The sequence below is a fragment of the Xenopus laevis genome, chromosome 4L (assembly GCF_017654675.1).
Source record: "Xenopus laevis strain J_2021 chromosome 4L, Xenopus_laevis_v10.1, whole genome shotgun sequence".
Taxonomy (NCBI): domain Eukaryota; kingdom Metazoa; phylum Chordata; class Amphibia; order Anura; family Pipidae; genus Xenopus; species Xenopus laevis.
In genome coordinates this window covers 12,348,732-12,370,976 of record NC_054377.1, presented here as the reverse complement: position 1 = coordinate 12,370,976, position 22,245 = coordinate 12,348,732, and the positions used below count along the sequence as shown (strand labels likewise).

General features: G+C 42.9%; 1 protein-coding gene across 11 annotated transcripts in view; it reads left to right on the top strand.

Annotated features, from left to right (window-relative positions):
* Positions 1–6,607: 6,607 nt before the first annotated feature.
* Positions 6,608–22,245, top strand: part of LOC108713799 (liprin-beta-2) — a 93,545-nt gene continuing 77,907 nt past the window's right edge. Inside the window, exons 1-3 of one of the 11 annotated variants that reach the window (XM_041589902.1) lie at positions 6,608–6,834; positions 11,782–11,873; positions 17,387–17,601. In XM_041589902.1, the coding sequence (XP_041445836.1) occupies positions 11,810–11,873; positions 17,387–17,601 (279 nt within the window). In that variant the 5' untranslated portion in view covers positions 6,608–6,834; positions 11,782–11,809. Of the gene's footprint in view, positions 6,835–7,279; positions 7,407–11,781; positions 11,874–17,386; positions 17,602–22,245 lie in introns of those variants that run through there. The other 10 variants (XM_041589896.1, XM_041589900.1, XM_041589898.1 and 7 more) reach the window with 10 other exon arrangements.

Sequence of the window (22,245 nt, the reverse complement as noted above, 5' to 3'; positions counted from 1 at the left end):
GCACCATTCATTCTGCCATAGTTCCAAAATATCTTGGCAGCAAATACGTTTTTACCCCAATCTCACCCTAATTTTCCTTTAAGATGGGTTTTCAGGTGCAATCTAGAAGAAAAATGAATTCTTCTCAAATGTGCCCCAAACTGAACCTAAGGTTGATCCCTATGCCACTGCTCCATTACCAGCCCATACCAATGAGCCAATCACAGCATGGAACTACTCACCTACAATGATATATTCAGGAAAAAAGGAGTTCAAAAAAGGTGATCATAGAACTGGAAGTATGTCTCTTGTGAAGTCCTGTCCACTGTTTTTAAATCTAACCTGGAATAAAGCTTTTTGATTTTAAGGAACCGCTGTTAAATCTATTCCTGAACTCCTTTTTTTCCCCTGAATATATGACTGCTAACTGGCTGGAACGGAGACCAGCATGTAAAGGAATGAATATCAGCGGGAGGTGCGCCTTAAGTGAGGAAGAGGGAGAACGGACACGTGAGTTGAATACAATGAAACCTACCATTGTTTATGGAGATATGCCCCTTTGCCATTACAGGTTATCAAGATGCTATTTGCATAACGCCCCCAACATTTTGGAAATAAAAAGAGGGACAAAAAGATTTGCTGCGTGTAGTGCGGAGAGCAGAGAAATTTTGACCACCCTCTTTTTGTGGCCACACCCCCCTAATTACCCTGTATTTACAAAGTTTGCCAGGTTATGAAAGTTTATACACAATTCTGTGGTTTTTATGTGTTATTACAGTTTACTAATGAAGGTGAATTGCCCTTCAGGGCAGAGACACGCTCAGATTCGGGGAGATTAGTCGCCCAACGATAAATCTCCTCTTCTTCGGGGCGACTAATCTCCCCAAACTGCCTCCCGCCGGCTAGAATGTAAATCGCCGACGGGATGGCACGTTTTCCGAAGTCGCCTCACGACTAAATCTCCCCGAATCTGAGCGTGTATCTCTGCCCTAAAGCTGTGAGTCTAAGTTCTCCTAAGAAACCTGCTTATCTGAAACTATTACAAAAGTATCTAAGTATCTAGTATGGGTTCTCTGCCAAAAGCCAATTGAGTTAGTGCAGGAGATCAAAGAGAAAGTCGGGACAATTCAGTAACAATCTAGGACTGCGGGTTGAGTGGTCAAAATGGGGACTGTCCCACGAAAAAAGGGACAGTTGGGAGATATGTATTTGGTGCCTCAATGCAGGTAATACCCAGAATAAATACTATAATAATATTATTATTATAGTCTGAAGCAGGTCCGGACTGAGTCTGAAGCCAAAAACCAAGATGTATTTTTACAGGGCTTCAAATTTGGCCGCGTGATCATTTTTGCCTGTTTAATAAATGTAACCCCGGTTAATTGGAAAAATACTCTGCAATCAGTTAAAAGAAGGCTTTCCATTTCTGCTCGGTGCCGGCATGTTAAATATTGGCTGTGTAAACAAGGGAAGAGTCAGTGGGTATCACATGGCACATCACATCCTGAACTTAATCGGCCGGCTTATATTTCTCTGGATAACCCCGGGCTGCACCGTGTCCCTATTACTGTCACTGCTGAAACTGAAGGGCAAGGGTGTTCCTAAATATTCCTAAATATAAACGGCACCTGGGGTTGGGATACAGTTCTCTATGCTGTGAATGAAAGGAAACCCAAGGCTGATGAGTAGTTTTGAAACCCAAAACCAGGGTAGAAACGACAGATACATCATTAGATACATCAGGGATATGGTTACTGTTGAAATTGGACATACATTTTCCCTAAAAAAGAAGGCATTCCAAATTTAAAGGGGAAGTAAATAAATGTAAATCCCTGTGCTTTGGGCCCCTGCTCCCATCCTGCATTTCTCCATAGCAATAAGTGAAGTGCAATTGTGCCTCCTAAATTTTTTTGGTTCCCTAGAATGTTTTAAGTTCCACCCATACATATTCAGCAGCCAATCGGAAAGGAAGGGTCTCTGTGGCTGTTTTGAACTGAACTCCTTTGGAAGGAACTGATAACAGCCCAGGAGGACCAGCAATAAAGAATAAGCTTGAGCAAGTTCTGAGCAATGCCAATGTTGTGTTACAGTAGGCCAGAGGTTCTTTGATTTAAAATTCACTTTACTTCTCCTTTAAATTGCTTGCTGCGGGACAGACGCTCATGCATTAAACAGTAAATGCATTGCACCCCTTTGCACCCCTGTTTTTTATGCCGCTGTAAATCTGTATCCTTGTTAGGAGCTAAAGGGGGCCTTGACCAACGGTTGAACCTCCAAAGGGTGCTTGAACTGAAAAGGTCTAACAACCACTGCCTTATACTTTACTTTCTGCAATCTAGTGCCAACCTATTCCACAGCTCCATAATTATTCACATCATCCACTCCCCCCAGTGGAACCTACAATCTAATTTCCCAGTCACATGCTCAAACACACACTAGGGTCAGTATTATGAGAAGCCAACTGCCATACGACAATGTTATCACACGTTGGGCGGCCACTCATTCGTATTAATCCCCACTACCCTCTAGCAGGGAACAGCATCTGCATTTCACCATGGACAGTCCTCAAAGTTCCATCTGACCCACAAGGACCATTATAGACAGACCTGCTCGCTTGAGTATTTTCGAGGTCTCCTTTCACTTCTCCACATAGGTCAAGTGGTGGCAGGAGTCTGATCACTGCTGTTTTCAACTGTAGGGCGTGAGTGGTTAGTTTGCTCAGAGTAACATTATCTTAAAGGTCAATATTGGTAAAAACCTTCCCGTAGATTAGACTTGATCAGATCCATACCCTAACATTACAATGCTAACCTATATTAGAATCAATGGACAGCCAACTCTAGGCTATTAATTGTTACACGCCTGGTGTCTGGTGGACAGGGCCTGCAGCTATTCCAAAACAGAATGTTCTTATCAGGTACGTGTGGGAGATAAGCGGCTGTATGTTTATCAGTGACATTCCTCAGCAGACATTCCATGGCCAATCTAAACATAGCAACCTGTGTGATATTGCCCAAACTGCTGGACTTCTGGGAACCCATTGGCTTGACCTACGTTATTTTGAGCTCAGAGGGCAAAGGCACCAGGTGAATGGATTTCAGTTTATTTCAGGTTACAGATTCTTATCTGGTTGCCGCCATGTTGTTTTAGTCTTTTCAGAAATGTTTTTATTCCCATGAGTTCATATTTTTAGTTTACATCTATAGCAGAAGCCCATATCTACTTATGACTTTCCATGTGAGAAGAAGACCACATTCAATTGTTCCATTTCTTTCTGCCAATAGTTCTTCTTCACTTCCTTATCTGAAGATAGACTGGCCAACATGGTCCATTGGCAGATGACAATATCTCCCGAAGTTTCCTTGCGAGGCAGCTTCGGGCGCTTCGGAAAATGAAGCAACGCCGCCATTGATTCCCATTCTTGCAGGTGGGAAGGCATTTCGGGATTAGTCTCTCGCAAGCAGTGCGAAGATTAATCGCTTTATGACTAATCTCCCCATTGCCACCAGCCTAAGCTTATAAACATGACCAAATCTGGGCACATATAGCTCAGGAATCTACAGGCCACCATTAATGTATGTGTGAGAATGCAAAAAAATATTTCCATTGGGAATTTTGGCCAATTGCTTGCCCAAAATAGCTGCAAAACCTCTTGCTTCCCATTGGGTCAAGCACTCAAATGTGGCCGTAACTATAGAAGAAGCAGACCATGTGACTGTTGGGGAGCCCAGAAGGTATAGGGGCCCATTGGGGTACTGACTAATAAAAAAAAAGGTCTTATTCCCAAAGTAAAGGGGCCCTAAATGGATTCTTTCTATGGGGTCCACTAACTTGTAGGTGACAGCAATGACATATCATCCAGCACCCGATACATTCCTATACAGCCTGGGTTCCCAATGTCCTTATTGGTATGGGGTGTACAAATTAGATTTCAGCCACGACTCCCCGATGCCTTAATCCAGCCGCGATCTATAGGAATGTGTTCTTAATAAGCCTGTGACTATTTCTGCTGTGCCGCATTCTCTTTGCTAATTGGTCCCCAGTTGAGCTTGTTATGGCTACCGAAACAAATGACTGGAGCCTGTAAGAAGATATAAGGATGCTCTTTGCTTGGAGAAAGTCACTCAATCCCAGGGAAGGGTTTAATTATAAGACATAGATATTTCTATATAGACTTTAATACCAGTATTCCATCCTGAGTGAGGCACAGTTACTCTAATTACTATTAAAGGGGTTGTTCACCTTCCAAACACTTTTTTTCAGTTCAGTTCTTTTCAGATTGTTCCCCAGAAATAAAGACTTTTATGTTTAAAGTTACTAAACTAATCTCCCCGAACTGCCTCCCGCCGGCTAGAATGTAAATCGCCGGCGGGATGTCGTTCGGCATCTTCGTTTTCCGAAGTTGCCTCACAAGGAGACCTCGGGTCCATCTCCCTATCCAGTTTAAATCCCCTACTGGCCCATTCCTCCCAAATGTTTAATCCCACCTCAGCCATCCAACTGGATCCACCCTGACCCACCCCCTCACTTTTCCCGATCTACCCCCTCCCCATCCTTAGGCATTTCCATCCAGAGGTGGCAACCTGACAGACCACCTCGTCTCCACCATGTACATGCGCAGTGACCAGTGTTGGACTAGGCAGGTGGGACACCAAGAAAAACCTGCTGGGTCCTGGCCTTCATCGGCCCTACTGACCTTGGACCGCTCCTTTAGCCGGCCACTCCCCCAACATGATTGCCAATCATCTCCCCAATCATATGTAGAAAGTTCAGAAAGAGGGAGATAAAAGTTATGGGCATAGGAGGGTTGGGATGATGTTGGGAGGAGGACCCTTCAAGTCAACCTTGGTTGGGCCCGGCACCCCAATCCAACCTTTGCAGTGACGCTCATGATGGGAAACATGTGGTGACAAGAAATGAGGAGCAGCAGTGGGGTTAGACAGCCCAGTGACACCCCCCTCCCCATTGCACCCTAGGCAGGTGCATGTTCTCTTCACCTTTTGCAACCCTAGAGTGATGAAACACTGGTAAAGGGGGCAACCCTAGCAGGGTCAGAATTTAGAAAAACAAAGTAAGTTTGGGGGGTGCCTCAGGTTCCAACACACCTGAGGCATCCCCCAAACTTATCTTGAAATCAGGGTACGGGTGGGTGGGATCACTGATGAGGAGACCTCAATTGCACTGTTTATGCTAGAAGAGCCTCACTTTTGGTTACACATTAAAGATATTCATTACTTTGTAAAGTGCCCGTGTTTTATAGCATCTGATGCCATAGGATGAATCTACACTTTATAGGGTACATTTGGGCTGTGTATTAATTTAGCTGCCTTGATGCTGGCTTAATGTTCTCCTTCTCTTGCCCCTTTGTTTTCACCCTATTCTTCTAAGCAGACTCTCATCCCTTGTCACTCCCTGCAGTATAATAGCTAAAAAGTACAGAGATGGAGTTGTCTTTATCAAACCAAGGACCACCATCTGGTTGACCTTGGGACAATATAGGGCAAGAAAGGTAAAATCACTAGGGTGAGCCAAGTTGTTAGCCACCATTATTCGTTCCCCCGGGTCTCCCCTGTGCCAGTTCCAGGTGGGTACATCTATAGTACTGCACATGTGTTCACCCAAGCCTGGTGGGGGCTGTCAGAAAAACAAAAAAGGATAAAGCAAGCAGAACCCTCGGCTGGTGCATATTTTGAAGAACCTGGGGTAGCGGGTAATTAGGGATGCATAGAATCCAGGATTCAGTTCTGAATTCGGTGAGGATTCAGCCTTTTTCAGCAGGATTAAGATTCAGCCAAATCCTTGTGTCTGGCCAAACCGAATCCAAATCCTAATTTGCATATTTAAATTAGGAATAGGGAGGGAATACACGTGACTTTTCATCACAAAACAAGGAAGTGAAAAAAAAATATTCACACTTTTTCCTTTCCCGCATATGCAAATTAGGATTTTGAATTCGGTTCAGTATTCAGACGAATCTTTAACAAATGATTCTGGGATTATTATTATTAACATGTATTTATATAGCGCCAACATATTGCGTAGCACTGTGATTCGGACGAATCCCAAATAGTGGATTTGGTGCATCCCTACAGGTAAGTGACTGGGTGCCTAATAATTTGCCCCCCCAGTCATTTAAATAGCACATTTAATCTGTAACTCTGTAACTTTTTCTTCTTTAAAATCATAGGATTTAAACTTGTTTGATTGTCCTATTTAAAAAAAAACAAGCCACTTTTCTGTATTAATAAATATTCATATTCCGTTTGATGTTTCTTTAATTAGCATGCCCGGCTGTCAAAGAGCGAGAATGAGCAAAGCAGCCAACCGATTGGCTGTTATGTGTTCCCAAACCAGGGGTGCACCTGTTTTTATTAACTCCCCCTCCTTCCCTTGTTGTTTATAAGTGTTGCTTTGCCCTGGTGATGTCACAATTGCTGTTGCTGTTCTATAAGTCCGGCCATCCTGTCTAGCTGAGGATGCTGGGAGTTGTAGGTCAATACAACAGCCCTAGGGCAGTGATTATCGTCTGCACTGTAACATGTGGGTCTGTCTTTAAAGGAACTCTTTAACCTCAGCCAGACTGAGATCTCTCCCTATGCCCTCCCTAGTTCTGCACAGGCAGAAGAGGCTGAACTTGAATATTTGTTGTAATCGAATTGTAGATGTGCTTGTGTGTGTGTGTTTTTATGGGACGTGTTCTGCCGGAGCCTTTGGTGTGGTGCCGTGTTTCACAAGACTTGTCATTAGCTTCAAAGTCATCACTATGGTCTGATTACATGGGAAGACTCGTACCCATTAAAGAGCCGAGAGGGAGAGAGAAAATAATAAGGTTCCTGTAGGAAGAGATAACAAAAGGTACGTTTGCTTTGCTACCCATGAGGTTTGTAATGTTGTGCTGGTATCCCTGCCATTGCCCTGTCCTGGGGAAAGTCACATTGTTGGTGCATGATGCCAGGCATTTAATAAGGGCATCTCCGTGATGTCATTCCCATATATACATATATAGATATTATATTGTATCCGTCTCATGGGTGAGATTTCCCGCTGAAAGCGATGGGTTCTTTGCATTAAGAAAGAAAATAAAAATCTGTACAGCATTTAAGGAGTGTCTGGGGTGAACACAAATTAGTGTGACAGTGGCAGAACAGGTAGGACCAGAAATGCCTTACCCTGTGTCTGTATTGTTCTTGTATCACTCCTGACGCCCATATATCTCTTTGGGCTAATGAGGCAAGCTAGGAGGCTGCGGACTGACGTGCCATTTGATATGACACATACGGACTGGGTATATTTCATTTCAAGAAAAGGGGACCCCTGTAATAAAGGCAGATGTCCAATCTTCAGCCTGATATCCATTAAACTACAACTTGAAAGTGGCAGCCTACAAGGGGAGTTGCAGTTGAACAACAACTCAAAGGCTGCAAGTGGTGTGTATTTACTGAAAATAGCTGAAAGTGCTTAAACCGTGTTCATTTATGTTTTTTTCCCCACAAGGGGCCCCTGTGATGTTGGGGGCTCCTGTCTGTTATTTGGCCCTGATTTATTAGACACATGCAGGGGACGAGTTGATTGGATTCAAATTATGGTGCCTGGTATCTATCACACTTCCGGGACTTCCATACTGTAACTCTTTCGGGACCTTTTGATAAGTAATTGCAGCAGCTGTTGGCACATTAAAGAGGTTGTTCAACTTTAAATTAACTATGATGTAGAGAGGGATATTCTGAGACATTTTGCAATTGGTTTTCATTTTTTATTATTTGCGGTTTTTGACTTATTTAGCTTTTTATTCAGCAGCTCTCCCGTTTGTAATTTCAGCCATCTGGTTTCCAGGATCCAAATTCCCCTAGCAACCATGCATTGATTTGAGTAAGAGGCTGGAACATGAATAGGAGATGACATGTAGCCTTACTCTGTTGGAAGCTGGAAAAAGTGAGAAGAAAAGGGCAAATAATTCAAAAACTATAAAAAAAAAATGGTTTGACTATTCGACCAAGTACTGTCTCTTTAAAAAAACTTCGACTTCATACTTCGTCACAGTAAAGCTACCAAAGTGCAATGTTAGCCTATGGGCTTTCTATAAGATCTTAAAAGTTAATTTAAAGGTGAACAACCGCTTTAACAGGCTTTGGTGTCAGCTGTGGTAGCAAAAGGTTTAGAAGCATCTGCTCTCACAGGGAAAGTTACCCTTTAAATCAGTGGTGAAGGGCATATTTATCACTGGGGCTGGGGATTGAAGGAATAAAATGAAATAGCTAGGTGTGTACAATACTTCAAGGGCACAGTGAGGTCAGGGCATGACAGGCACATCCAAGATACAAAGGGGCAAATTCACTAAAGCGCGAAGTGGCTAACACTAGTGCAAATTCGCCAGCGTGACGTCATTTCGTTACTTCGCCGATTTACTAACGGGTGGACCTACTCTAGCGCTACTTCGCACCCTTACCCCAGGCAAAGTTGCGCTATGGCGAAGGGACGTAACTACGCTAATTCACTAACTTGCACATTTTACTGAACATTACCTCTTGCGCCAGACTTGCCTTCGCCACCTCAGACCAGGCGAAGTGCAATAGAGTAGATAGGACTTACTTCAAAAAAAGTTTAAAATTTTAAAAAGCCCCAAAAAGCGCTGGCGTCTTTTACTTTTTTAAGGGTGATAGGCTGAAAAAGATCGTAAATTTTTTTGGGGGGTACCCTCCTTCCCCCCTACATTTCCTAACATACGGCACCTAAACTATACAGTGGGCACATGTATAGGGCAATATAACAACTCTATTTTAGTTTATGAAGCTTTCCCAGGCTTGTGTAGTGTAATGTATTTGCTGCTACATATACGTCCATTGTACTTTAACTTGGCGCCGTATGCAAATCAGGCATCGCTAGCGCAACTTCGATTTGCTTGCCGAATTAACGCTAGCGCAACTTCGCTACCTTTCACCTCCCTGATCGTAAATTCGGATTTGAGTGAATTAGCAATGCCCTGGTGAAGTGCGGCGAAGCCAACGCTGGCGCAACTTCGAAGTTAAGTAAGTTTGCCCCCTAGACTTGCGCTTTTCTCAGCATGCAGCACTGCTTGCATACATTGCACCCATGAGTGCTTAACTCATTACTGCCGTTTCTTGCACCAGATTTGCCATTATAGTTGCAACACACAAAATGCCGCAAGCGTCGTCACTCAGCACTATCGCCTGGCTGAACCCTGTCTATGGCAGCTTACTGTAGTCAACTCCAGGCCTATGGTAAGGGGTTAAGGAGGCATTTAGTATGTTAAAACTGGCAGTTGTCTAACTGGCCCAGTATTTGGCTAAATGCCTACTTTATTTTATCTTTAACTTAAATCTCATTGTTTCAGAGTTAATAATTATCAGTGATCTCTATTCAGATATTATACTGTGAGGTCTTGCGTTTTGGCTGGAATTGTAACCTGACAGTCAGACGTGAGCAAAATTGCCGGACACTTGCCACCCATCCTGCCCTTGCGTCGGGGTCTGCTTCCTCCATAGTTACACCACTTATAATGAGGTTCCAGTAGGAAGGAACAAAACTCTGCTGGTTTTCTCTTCAGGTTCACCCCCTACCAATTGTTCCCCAGGCATGTGCCTTCCCTGCCCACCCCTAGTTCTGGCCCTAAATATTTTAAATATTTAAAAAATATTGGCACTAACATCCTGGCACATCAGATTCAATGAGGGGTACAGTGGGCCAATCTATTTTATACCTTGTGGCCACTTATCAGCACTCCATTGGGCCTAGAACATTGCACATTAGACCTCACTCACAATTAGCGTTGCCACCATTTCTGGAAAAAAATACCGGCCTTCCCATATTTTGTATTTTTTCCTATAAATAACATTGGCCTCTAGCAAAATTTTTACCGGGCAGGTGGCAACCCTACTCACAATAGAAAGCCTTATCAAGAGATAACCTGGCATGTTGGCATGTTGGCATGTCTCAATAATGGCAGGAGCCTTGATGCCCTTAGAAATGAAAGACTAAGGGCTCTCAGGTCCCTTTCACCTTACCCCTCCAGCTTGTGATGGTCAGCGTTCACATTCACATGATGCCACCGAAACTATATTTTGCCGGATTCAACCCACAAGCAAGTTAAAGGGATACTGTCATGGGAAAAAATGTTTTTTTCAAAATGAATCAGTTAATAGTGCTGCTCCAGCAGAATTCTGCGCTGGAATCCATTTCTCAAAAGAGGAAACAGATTTTTTTATATTCAATTTTGAAATCTGACATGGGGCTAGACATTTTGTCAATTTCCCAGCTGCCCCAAGTCATGGGATTGTGCTCTGATAAACTTCAATCACTCTTTACTGCTGTACTGCAAGTTGGAGTGATATCACCCCCCTCCCTTTTCTCCCCCAGCAGCCAAACAAAAGAACAGTGGGAAGGTAACCAGATAGCAGCTCCCTAACACAAGATAACAGCTGCCTGGTAGATCTAAGAACAACACTCAATAGTAAAAACCCATGTCTCACTGAGACACATTCAGTTACATTGAGAAGGAAAAACAGCAGCCTGCCAGAAAGCATTTCTCTCCTAAAGTGCAGGCACAAGTCACATGACCAGGGGCAGCTGGGAAACTGACAATATGTCTAGCCCCATGTCAGATTTCAAAATTGAAGATAAAAAAATCTGTTTGCTCTTTTGAGAAATGGATTTCAGTGCAGAATTCTGCTGGAGCAGCACTATTAACTGATGCGTTTTGAAAAAAACATGTTTTCCCATGACAGGATCCCTTTAAAGAGCAGAAGAGACAGAATGCACCGACAGACACCAGTTCTTTGGCCGCATTGTATTCATGTCAGCACAAGGGATTTTGGGAGAGAGAAATATTTACAAGCTGATGCTGTGTATAATGTTTGCTGCTCTATTTCTTGGCTTGCCGGTTTCTTTAGCTTTCATAATTAAGTTTACAATATGACTAAGCAGCCTGTGGCCCTTCTTCTCGCTCACCTCCCTGCCAGCACATTAATTTGGTTTTCATGAAACCGACAGTGCAGGCTGTATACAGTATTTGCATTCATGCCTTACAGGACGGACGATAGATTTAAATGTATTGGGAAATATAAACTTGAACTAATGGAGCAAACTGGGGCAGAATAAGGAAGGGAGGATGCCCATTCAATACACAGAGGGCTGGGCTATTGAGCCAAACAGAGACAATGGGTTTCTGCAGTTACTCGCCTGAAACCTTGGGATTTAATTGACTATGAGTATTCGATATTATTACTCCAAATGTTTGCTTTAACACTTAAATTCACAAGTAAAACCTCCATAGGGCCCTAGGGGAAACACTGATCCCACCCCATGACTATTTGCATTTTCAGTATAAGTATGGGATCTGTTATCCGGAAACCCATTATCCAGAAAGCTCTGAATTACGGAAAGGCCGTCTCCAACAGACACTATTATAATCAAATAATCCACATTTTTAAAAATGATTTCCTTTTTCTGTGTAATAATAAAAGAGTAGCTTGTGCCTAATCCCTGATAATTCATCTTTATTGGAAGCAAAATCAGCTTTAGGGGCTAATTAAATGTTTACATGATTTTCGAGTATGAAGATCCAAATTACAAGATGATCCCTTATCCAGAAAACCCCCAAGCATTCTGGATAACAGGTCCCATACCTGTACAAGAATATCAGAAATCAGATCCCACCATAACTTGCCTATAGGCCCGGCCTGGATCCCAAGAGCTGACCTAGGGCTGTAGAGGCCTGCCGACATTTATAAATACTATTTATAATAAAAAATCATTCATGTATGTGTATATGTTTCCTTCTTTTAGTTCCTGAAAAGGCAGAGTGACGGCAGCCATGGCGTCGGATGCCAGTCACATGTTGGAGGCGGCTCTGGAGCAAATGGATGACATCATAGCAGGTAAAATTCCCACAAAAACAAGAAGAAGATATTAAAGGGATCCTGTCATCAGAAAAAAATTTTTTCAAAACGCATCAGTTGATAGTGCTGCTCCAGCAGAATTCTGCACTGAAATCCATTTCTCAAAAGAGCAAACAGATTTTTTTATATTCAATTTTGAAATCTGACTTGGGGCTAGACATTTTGTCAATTTCCCAGCTGCCCCTGGTCATGTGACTTTTGCCTGCACTTTAGGAGAGAAATGCTTTCTGGCAGGCTGCTGTTTTTCCTTCTCAATGTAACTGAATGTGTCTCAGTGGGACATGGGTTTTTACTATTGAGTGTTGTTCTTAGATCTACCAGGCAGCTGTTATCTTGTGTTAGGGAGCTGTTATCTGGTTACCTTCCCATTGTTCTTTTGTTTGGCTGCTGGGGGGAAAGGGAGGGGTGATATCACTCCAACTTGCAGTACAGCAGTAAAGAGTGATTGAAGTTTATCAGAGCACAAGTCACATGACTTGGGCAGCTGGGAAATTGACAATATGTCTAGCCCCATGTCAGATTTCAAAATTGAATATAAAAAAATCTGTTTGCTCTTTTGAGAAAAGGATTTCAGTGCAGAATTCTGCTGGAGCCGCACTATTAACTGATTCATTTTTTAAAAGTTAATTTAAAGACAAAAAACCCCTTTAAAATGAATTTGGGCGCAAACTATAAGAAAAGAGAAAGGGATCTGTCACTGTAGGAAACTGGGAGAGGGGAAGCCAAAAGAGAAGAAATATAGAATAGACATGTATGTAACAGTTCCTAATTTACCAGTAGAGACTCCTATTGTGGAAGGGACGAGACAAGAGACAGTTATTGATATTTCATTGGAGAGGACAATAAACTAAAATAAACTTTTTCTGCAATTCTGCCACCCCTTCCCCAAACTGGTTGCACCCTAGGCATGTGTTTCCATACCTCCCAACATTTTGGAAGTAAAAAGAGGGACAAAAAATGTTTTCACGTAGCGCAGCAATTTTTTGACCACACCCCTTTCTGTGGCCACACCCCCTAATTACCATGTTTGTTTCACAAAATTTGGCAGGTTATGAAAGTTTGAAAATATTTCTCCATATCTAAACTGTCTTTTTGTGTCTCAAAATTGTTACAAAGTATCTTATTTGCACCTGTTAGCTGTTCTGGGCTCTCTGCTAAAAGCCAATCCAGTGAGAAACTTTGTTTCTTTTTCTGGCTGTTCAGTGCAGAGAAAAGAGGGATTTTCCAGTACAAATGAGGGACTGCGGGTTGAGCTGTCAAAAGAGGGACTGTCCCTCCTAAAAAGGGACAGTTGGGAGGTATGCGTTTCTGCTGTCTAAGCCCAGTTCTGACCCAGATATAAAGTTGGGAAAGGATTTTACAGGTACAGTAGAAGCCGGGGGTTAACTTGGTTCAATGATTAAACCGCTCAGAGGTAGAGGAAGGTCCTGTGAACATTAACAGAGGCTCCCAACCCCAACTGTGCTCGGGAGTCTATTTTCCTGCTACTAATTGTTAAACCCACCAGCAATCACATGTTTGCAAGTCATAACCTTGACACGCTCTGTTTAAAGAAGTTTGTTAAATCAACAATCGCTCTGGGGATGGAAACCGACTCCAATTTCTAATCAGTTACTCGTGATGTTTTGGCATTCAGGGCCGTGGGGGCCCCGGGAGTACAGAGCACCTCCCATAATAACAATCCCATCCTCCTGGTTCTTTGTTCATATCAGCACTTTTTCCCTGCCTGAGATTTTATAATCGTATATAAAGTACCCCCTATTGTAAAATATAAGGATATTATAAGTTACCGAGGAGTTCTGTGACTTCTAAAATCTTCATCCTTTGCAACAGGGGTACTTTATTTATTATAATACAGAAGTTTCAGTGAGTCATGTGACATCACTATTAACTCAGATTATGACTGATGACATCACTAAGCACTTGTGTATTACATAGTGAATAAAGTACCCCTTCTAGTAAAATATAAGGATATTATAAGTTACCGATGAGTTTCATGACCATATAAAAACACGAGGCCGTATATATCCTCATATTTTACAACAGGGGGTACTTTATTATAATACACAAGTTTCAGTGAGTCATGTGACAGAAATGACATCAGAACTCACCGTTTATAATGGATGACATCAGAACTCACCATTTATAAGGATATAATTTACAGGATATTCATGGCTCTTGTGTATTATATAAATATAAACAGTTAAAAATATGAATGCTTAAATAAGTAGCCACAAACACTAGCGATGCACGGGTCGACCCAAGACACACGCAGTCATGCCACATATGACACCAAGAATTAGGGATGCACCGAATCCAGGATTCGGTTCGGGATTCGGCCAGGATTCGGCCTTTTTCAGCAGGATTCGGATTTGGCTGAATCCTTCTGCCAGGCCGAACCGAATCAAAACCCTAATTTGCATATGCAAATTAGGGGCCGGGAGGAAAATCACATGACTTTTTGTCAGAAGTTACACATTTTTCCCCTTCCCACCCCTAATTTGCATATGCAAATTAAGGGTTGGATTCAGTTTGGTATTCGGCCGAATCTTTCACGAAGGATTCGGGGGTTCGGCTGAATCCAAAATAGTGGATTCGGTGCATCCCTACCAAGAATAGAGAGTCAAATGTAAACAGAACAGCGAGATGCATAAAAAAACATTTTTCAAAAAAAAGTTGGTGTTTGTATGTATGCTGTTTCTTTAAGACTCCATTTCTATGGTTGCTGGACTACATTTCCCATAATGCTTTCCTTTCACCGTTGATAATATGCTGGGGAATTCTGGGAGTTTCAGTCCTATGCCCTTTAAAGGGGCTGTTCAACTTTAAACTCTTTAAATCAACTTTGCGTATAATGTAGAGAGTGATATTCTGAGCGATTTTCAATTGGTTTTCATTTTTTATTATTTGTGGCTTTAGAGTTATTTAGCTTTTTATTCAGCAGCTGCAACTTCAGCAGTCTGTTGCTAGGGTCCAAATGACCCTAGCAACCATGCATTGATTTGAATAAGAGACTGGAATATGAATAGGAGAGACCCGAATAGAAAGAGGAGTAATAAAAAGTAGCATTTGTAGCCTTACGGAGCACTTGTTTTTAGATGGAGTCAGTGACCCTGATTTAAAAGTTGGAAAGAATCAAAGAAGGCAAATAGTTTAAAAAAAATAATAATAAAGACCAATCAAAACATTGCTTAGAATTCTATAACAAACTAAAAGTTAACTTAAAGATGAACCACCTCTTTAACTCATCTGCATGTTACTAGCCATGGCTTCCTTCAATCATAGTCATAGTCATCTCCATAAATGGGACATAAACCTTCCATAGAACTGTTGCTCTACCCGTATGTTGATAGACTATTCTCAAGCATATTAATATGGGTTAAAGCATGATGGGAGTTGTAGTCCCAAAAACCATTGAGCTATATTCTTAAAGCAACATTATACTATTAATATTTTTCTTCTAAGCCCTCGGTATCCGACAGTTTGAGATGTGTACTTTGGAGAGCAAAATAATTATTCTTAGGGAAGGTTTAACGACCCTTCAAGTAAGACAATTTGAAACAATGATATAAAACAGGGGGAGGATTATCAATCAGCGTTAATTGCATCGATTTTAATTTTGTCCGATGGACATAAAATGTAGTTCTCCCTTAGATCCTCATAATTATCAATGCACATATTTCACATTATTGAGCTGTGGGGACACCTTGTGGTTTTCCATGGGAGTATGGGGGAAAACAAAGGAAAGTTAAAATCTATTTAGAACAGATCAAGGAACAGGCATTTAAAACAGGGGTGGAAAAATCTGTGGATGTTGCTAAATTACAACTCCCTACCAGATGGCTCATACCTAGTTTTAGGGTAAGGCCACACGGCGTTTTGGGGAGATTTGGTCGCCTGGCGACTAATGACCTCGTCTTTGCGGCGACCAATCTCCCCACTCTGCGCTGGCTAAGATGCAAAAAACGCCGGCGCTAATCACACGCGGCGATTCATTTTCGGAAAACAAATCGACGCGTGTAATTAGCGCTGGAGTTTTTTTCATTTTAGCCGGCGCAGAGTGAGGGAAGGCGTTTGGGGAGATTGGTCACCGCAAAGACGAGGCGATTGGTCGCCAGGCGACCAAATCTCCCCAAAACGCCCAGTGTGGCCTTACCCTTAGAGTTTCAAAAACATTACTTTCTATGCACATTATAGATTCCATCTCTACACAAAAGCATTTGAGTAGGAGCAGCCATACTGTTTGCCTTAGCTGAGCTAGATATTTATTGTCTTTAACCACCAGCAACAAAGAGTCACATTGTCGAATACTCTCATTAGCTCTAAGGGTTAGTTCACACGAGGAGATTCGGGGAGATTTTGTCGCCTGGCGACTAATCGCCTCTTCTTCTGGACAACAATCTCCCTGAACTGCCTCCGAGTGTCTTCCCATCTGCTATAATGAAAAGTCGCATGTGTTAAAGCACACGCGACGCTTTGTTTTCCGAAGTCGTCCGAAGTTTCCTCATGAGGCAACTTCGGGCGACTATGGAAAACGCAGCGCTGTGTGTGCTTTAGCACAGTCAACCTTTCATTATAGCAGATGGGAAGACACGCGCAGGCAGTTCAGGGAGCCCAGAAGAAGAGGCAATTAGTCGCCAGGCGACAAAATCTCCCCGAATCTCCTCGTGTGAACTAACCCTAAGACTTGTAGGACAAATACAGATTTGGCAGATGACTAAACACTAAAAATGCCTTCTCCTCTGGATCCTCTGTTGTGATCCATGGTCCAGAAATACTGGTAGGGAAGCTTAAAATCTCCTTTAGGGCAGAGACACAAGCTGCTATTTCAGGAGATTAGTCGCCCAGCGACAAATTGCTTCTACTTCGGGGGCGACTAATCCCCCCGAACTGCCTTTTAGAATGTAAATCGCCAGCGGGACGGCACTCGGAAAGATTCGTTTTCTGAAGTTGCCCAAAGTTGCCTCAAGAGGAAACATAGGGTAACTTTGGAAAGCCGAAGCATTCCGAGTGCCCTCCTAGCTGATAGTAAAGGCAGTTCGGGGAGATTAGTAGCCAGATTAGGTGACTAATTTCCCGAAATAGCAGCGTCTGTCTCTGCCCTTAAAATGGGAGTCAATATCTCAGAGTTTCTCACAACAGCTGCCCATGGTTAGGCATCTTTTGAGTGTCAGTGACACTGCACATGCCCAGTGGGTTCTAAGCAGCTGTTGGGAATCTAAGATTAGGGATTTGTCAAAACATTAGGATGTTAGAATCTGGCATAGAAGCTGCTGCTACAGGTCTGATTAATATATTCTGATGTAGACTACACTGGTTTCTGAGCCTCTGTGTAATATGACTGAATTATTTACTAATCTTTGCATTTTAAATGTTATATTGTATATATACTATATATGGTGAGTTGCTCCCTAATTAATGTCAGGCAGATGACAGCAGCCTAAAACACGTGCTAGAAATAATATTCTCTTCTTCCCGTGGGAATGTTTCAGGCACAAAGGCAGCCACGGAGTATGCGAACGGAGTGTATGAAATCGGATCTCCAGTTCTGGCGGAGTACTTTGGAAACATATCGGTACTGCATCTCGTGGAGGAGCTGAAGATTTCCTTGGAGATGGTACAGAACGCCCAGGAAAGAGATGCACTCCGCAATCAGATACCAAACTCGACGGCCTCTTATGTCATGGAATGGCTGCAGCGTAACCTAGTGAGTAGTCCCTACTGGCTGCATCAGCCAATGATTGACAGTCTTTCTTTGAGTACCTACAGACACACACAGCTACGAGGACAACCAGGGGTGTAACTAGATATTACTGGGCCCAACAGCAAATTATTTTTCAGGCCCCAAAATGTCTAGAAGATGACCTTTTTTACCAATATTTATTGAAATTGAATATGAATAAGGGCATCATGGAGCCCCTATACCTCCTGGGCCCCCCTGCAGCCACAGGGTCTGCTTCCTCTATAGTTACACCCCTGAGAGGTTGGGGGCTTGCCTTGGGCACCCTTACCTTGTAGCGTGGCAATGGGGCTATCAAAATTGCCACCCCCAGTGATTTTCCCTTTACTTCTCCTTTAATGGGACGCAATCAAAGAAAATAGTATTTGCATCGGAAAACAATGCTTAATGTTTAAAGGGATTCTGTCTTGATTATTATGATGTATTTTTTTTATTTCTAAATGACACTGTTTACACTGCAAATAATTCACTTTACAAATTAAAATTTTATTCCTGAACCAACAAGTGTATGTTTTAGTTGTAATATTGGTGTGTAGGTGCACCTCAGGTCATTTTGCCTGGTCATGTGCTTTCAGAAAGAGCCAGCACTTTAGAATGGAACTGCTTTCTGGCAGGCTGTTGTTTCTCCTACTCAATGTAACTGAATGTGTCTCAGTGGGACCTGGATTTTACTATTGAGTGTTGTTCTTAGATCTGCCAGGCAGCTGTTATCTTGTGTTAGGGATGCAATGATAGCTTACCCTGGTGGTAGGGTTGCCACCTTTTGAAACGGTGGAGACCGGGTAGGGGGGTGGGGTCGTGACATCAGGGGCTGGTGCTATGATGCGGAAAATTGTACTATCATTGTATCAATCAAGGGAGTTTTGACCCGGGCAGGTAGCAACCATATCTGGTGGTCTAGTGGCCGGTGGGGATGCTCGCTGCATGGTTCTCCTCAAGCCCCGGTTTCTCTATGGCTTGCCATCCTAAATCCTTGGTAAACAATCGTGCCCCTTTGCTTGTCTCTTATTAAGACCTGGCGGAAACCCATTAGCGGAGGGCTCCTCCCAAATTGAAAGGCGGCTGCTACAGGCGGAAGCAGAGCCGAGACCAGGGAGCCTAGCACTTGTTCTGGATTTAGGGTGCCGATCGTGACCAAGGAGCTGCTATCCCATTGTTCTGTTGTTAGGCTGCTGGGGGGGGAGGGGTTGATATCACTCCAACTTGCAGTACAGCAGTAAAGAGTGACTAAAGTTTATCAGAGCACAAGTCACATGACTGGGGGCAGCTGGGAAACTAACAATGTCTAGCTCCATGTCAGATTTCAAAATTAAATATAAAAAAAATCAGTTTGCTCTTTTGAGGAATGGATTTCAGAGCAGAATTCTGCTGGAGCAGCACTATTAACTGATGCATTTTGGGGGGGAAATCCCATGACAGTATCCCTTTAATTAATTAATTAATCAATCAATTAATTAATTAATCAATGAGTCCTGTTCTATGGCTGGAAAGTTTTTAAAGGTACAGTCAGCCCAGACCTAAGCAGAAATTATAGAGAGAGTGTTATATATATAAGCCCAGGTATGCAAAATTGATTATCACTTACTCACTAGTAATTGGTTCTTGGCCTCTAGGATTTATTAACAGGGATATTATTGGATCAGTATAGCCAGAGTCAGAGTAGTTTTATCAGGAGTCAGTGACAAGCAATTCCTGCAACACACAGGGTTATTGATGTGCCGTGGCAGGTGAATACCATAAGGAAAAGCCATAAGAGTATTATTCAGTTAAAGGGGTAGTTTACCTTGTAGTAAGATGTATATCAACGCCACATTTTTTCTGCTTTTAAATGGGGGTCACTGACCCCCAGCAGCCAAAAACTATTGCTCTGTGAGGCTACAATTTTATTACTACTGTTAGTTTCTATTCAGACCCTCTCCTATTCATATTCCAGTCTCTCATTCAAATCAATGGCAGGTTGCCAAGTTAATATGGACCCTAGCAACCAGATACCTGCTGAAATTTCAAACTTGAGAGCCGCTAACTAATTAAAAAAAAAAACACAAGTAATATAAAATGAAGAACATATGCAAATTGTCTCAGGAGCTAATTTTAAGGTGAACAATCCCTTTAAAACCGCTCGAAACTTCTCTTCCTGGTGTTTCTGGAAGAGACACAGATAATAAGAAAAGGTCATTAAAATTCCTTAGCATTCCACAAGTATCTGCTGAAAGCTACGACCTTTGCCCAGCACTTGTCCCTTATTGCTTGTTCTTCCTTTCCGGTGTTTGGGTGCAAAGTTCAGCCCCATAAGGAAAGGGCCAGGGTGTTTGGGTGCCAGAGAGAATGCGGACATGAGGAATGGGCACATAGATCGGGTGCTGCTGAGTCAGTGTGGGAGGTGACATTCACTTTCATTGTGACACAGGGATAAAGAAGGAATCACTGACCCACAGTTACCAGCAGGTATTTCTCTTGTTTTATTATTAGACTTTCATATCATATTCATGTTCTACTGCATTCTGTAGGGTCTGGTATAAACAATTATTTGCATGTGCCTTGTATTATTATTATACATGTTGTGGGGGGGAGTTCTTAAAGCAACAGGGACATGGTGCTTTTTACCCAGAATACCAGTAATTTTTCACTCTGTGTGCAAGGTCGAAAAAAACCCGGTGGGCCCGCGGTTCTTGTGGGTCCCGCCAGCCTACGTCCACACCCTGAGTCTCTTACCTGCGCCTCTTCCTCTGCCGGTCGCAGCAAAAACTGCTCGCATGCGCACACACATGGCAGGGGGGGGGCCCTGAGGCAGAACCCCGGGGGGGCCCTGAGGCAGAACCCTGGTGGGCCCCGGGCCCATCAGTCCGACCCTGTCTGTGTGTGTTATAGGTTGCTGCGAAATTAAACAGTGAGATGATTTTAACGTCAAATAAAGGCCCCCATACACGGGCCGATAAAAGCTGCCGACTCAGTCTGAGTCGGCGGCTTATTGGCCTGTGTGTGGGGCCACCCGACGGGCGTCCCCGATCGATATCTGGCCAAAAGTCGGGCAGCCGATCTGGCAGGGAAAAAAATCCCATCGGATCGCGGCCGCATCTGTACGTTGATTCGGTCCCTCGATCCGACCTCCAAACAAGCGGATCTCCCCGGTATGCCCACATTGATATCGGGGTCACATCGGGGGACAGATACGCACATTTGGAGACATCGGCAAACGTGCATATCTCCCTGTGTATGGCCACCTTAAGGGCTCTTACAGACGAGTGTTTGAAGCTGCTGTTCCGGTTTTATGCGTTCAGCCGCAGGGGAGCGCAGGAGTAGACGCATTCAGTTTTTTTCAATGAGGCTGTACTCACACAGGCGCATGTAGGCGCCAAACACAGGTTGAGACGCAACATGCTGCATTTTTCCTGCGTTCGGCACCTACATGCGCCTGTGTGAGTACAGCCCCATTGAAAAAAAACTGAATGCGTCTACTCCTGCGCTCCCCTGCGGCTGAACGCATAAAAACGGAATGCAGTTTCAAATGCTCGTCTGTAAGAGCCCTAAGGGAATGATTATTAAAGGGGTGGTAACTTTTAATATGTTATAAAATGGGCAATTCTGGGCAACTTTTTTCAGTCGGTCTTCATTATTTATTTATTTATGTTAATGTTTTTGAATTATTTGCCTTCTTTACAGCTTTCAAATGGGGGTCACTGACCCCATCTGAAAAACAAACCAGTTATCCAGAATGCTTGGGACCTGGAGTTTTGCGGATAAGGGATCCTTCCATGATTTAGATAAGTCTACTAAAAATCATTACATTAAATGTACCCAATAGGCTGATTTTACCTCCAATAAGGATTAATCACTGTATATCTTAGTTGGGATCAAGTACAAGCTACTGTTTTATTATTACACAGAAAAAGGAAATCATTTGTAAAAAATGTGAATTATTTGATGAAAATGGAGTCTATGGGAGGCGGCCTTTCCCTAATTCGAAGCTTTCTGGATAACGGGTTTCCAGACAACGGATCCTATACCTGTATAAGGAAAACCTGACATGTAGCTATGAACTATGCTTTCTGTAGACCAGTCAATTGGCAATTCAGTTTTAACAGAGGCGGAATAGGTGAAAAATCCCAATAACAGGGGCAACGGGGATCTAAACTCCTTTCTCATGGAGACCCTGCCCCCCTCAGAGACACTCAGACCTCCCTGATATAAAACAATAAAAGCCAATATCTCAGGCAGTGACCGTGAGAACTGAGAAGGGAGCACAACACATTGGCAAGGGAAACAATAGGCCTTTGTATTGGGGAACAAACAGTTAGTTGCACAGGGTGGGTAGGTTAGTGCTGCAGGCCTAGTGCATTGTTTGCTGTCGATAATAAAGAACTATCTCCTATAGACTATATTTTATCCAAATAATCCAAATTTTTGAAAATAATTTCCTTTTTCTCTGTAATAATAAAACAGTAGCTTGTACTTGATCCCAACAAAGATATAATTAATCCTTATTGGAAGCAAAACCAGCCTATTGGGTTTATTTAATGTTTACATTATTTTCTAGTAGACTTAAGGCATGAAGATTTAAATTATGGAAAGATCCGTTACCTGGAAAACCCCAGGTCCGAAGGATTCTGGATA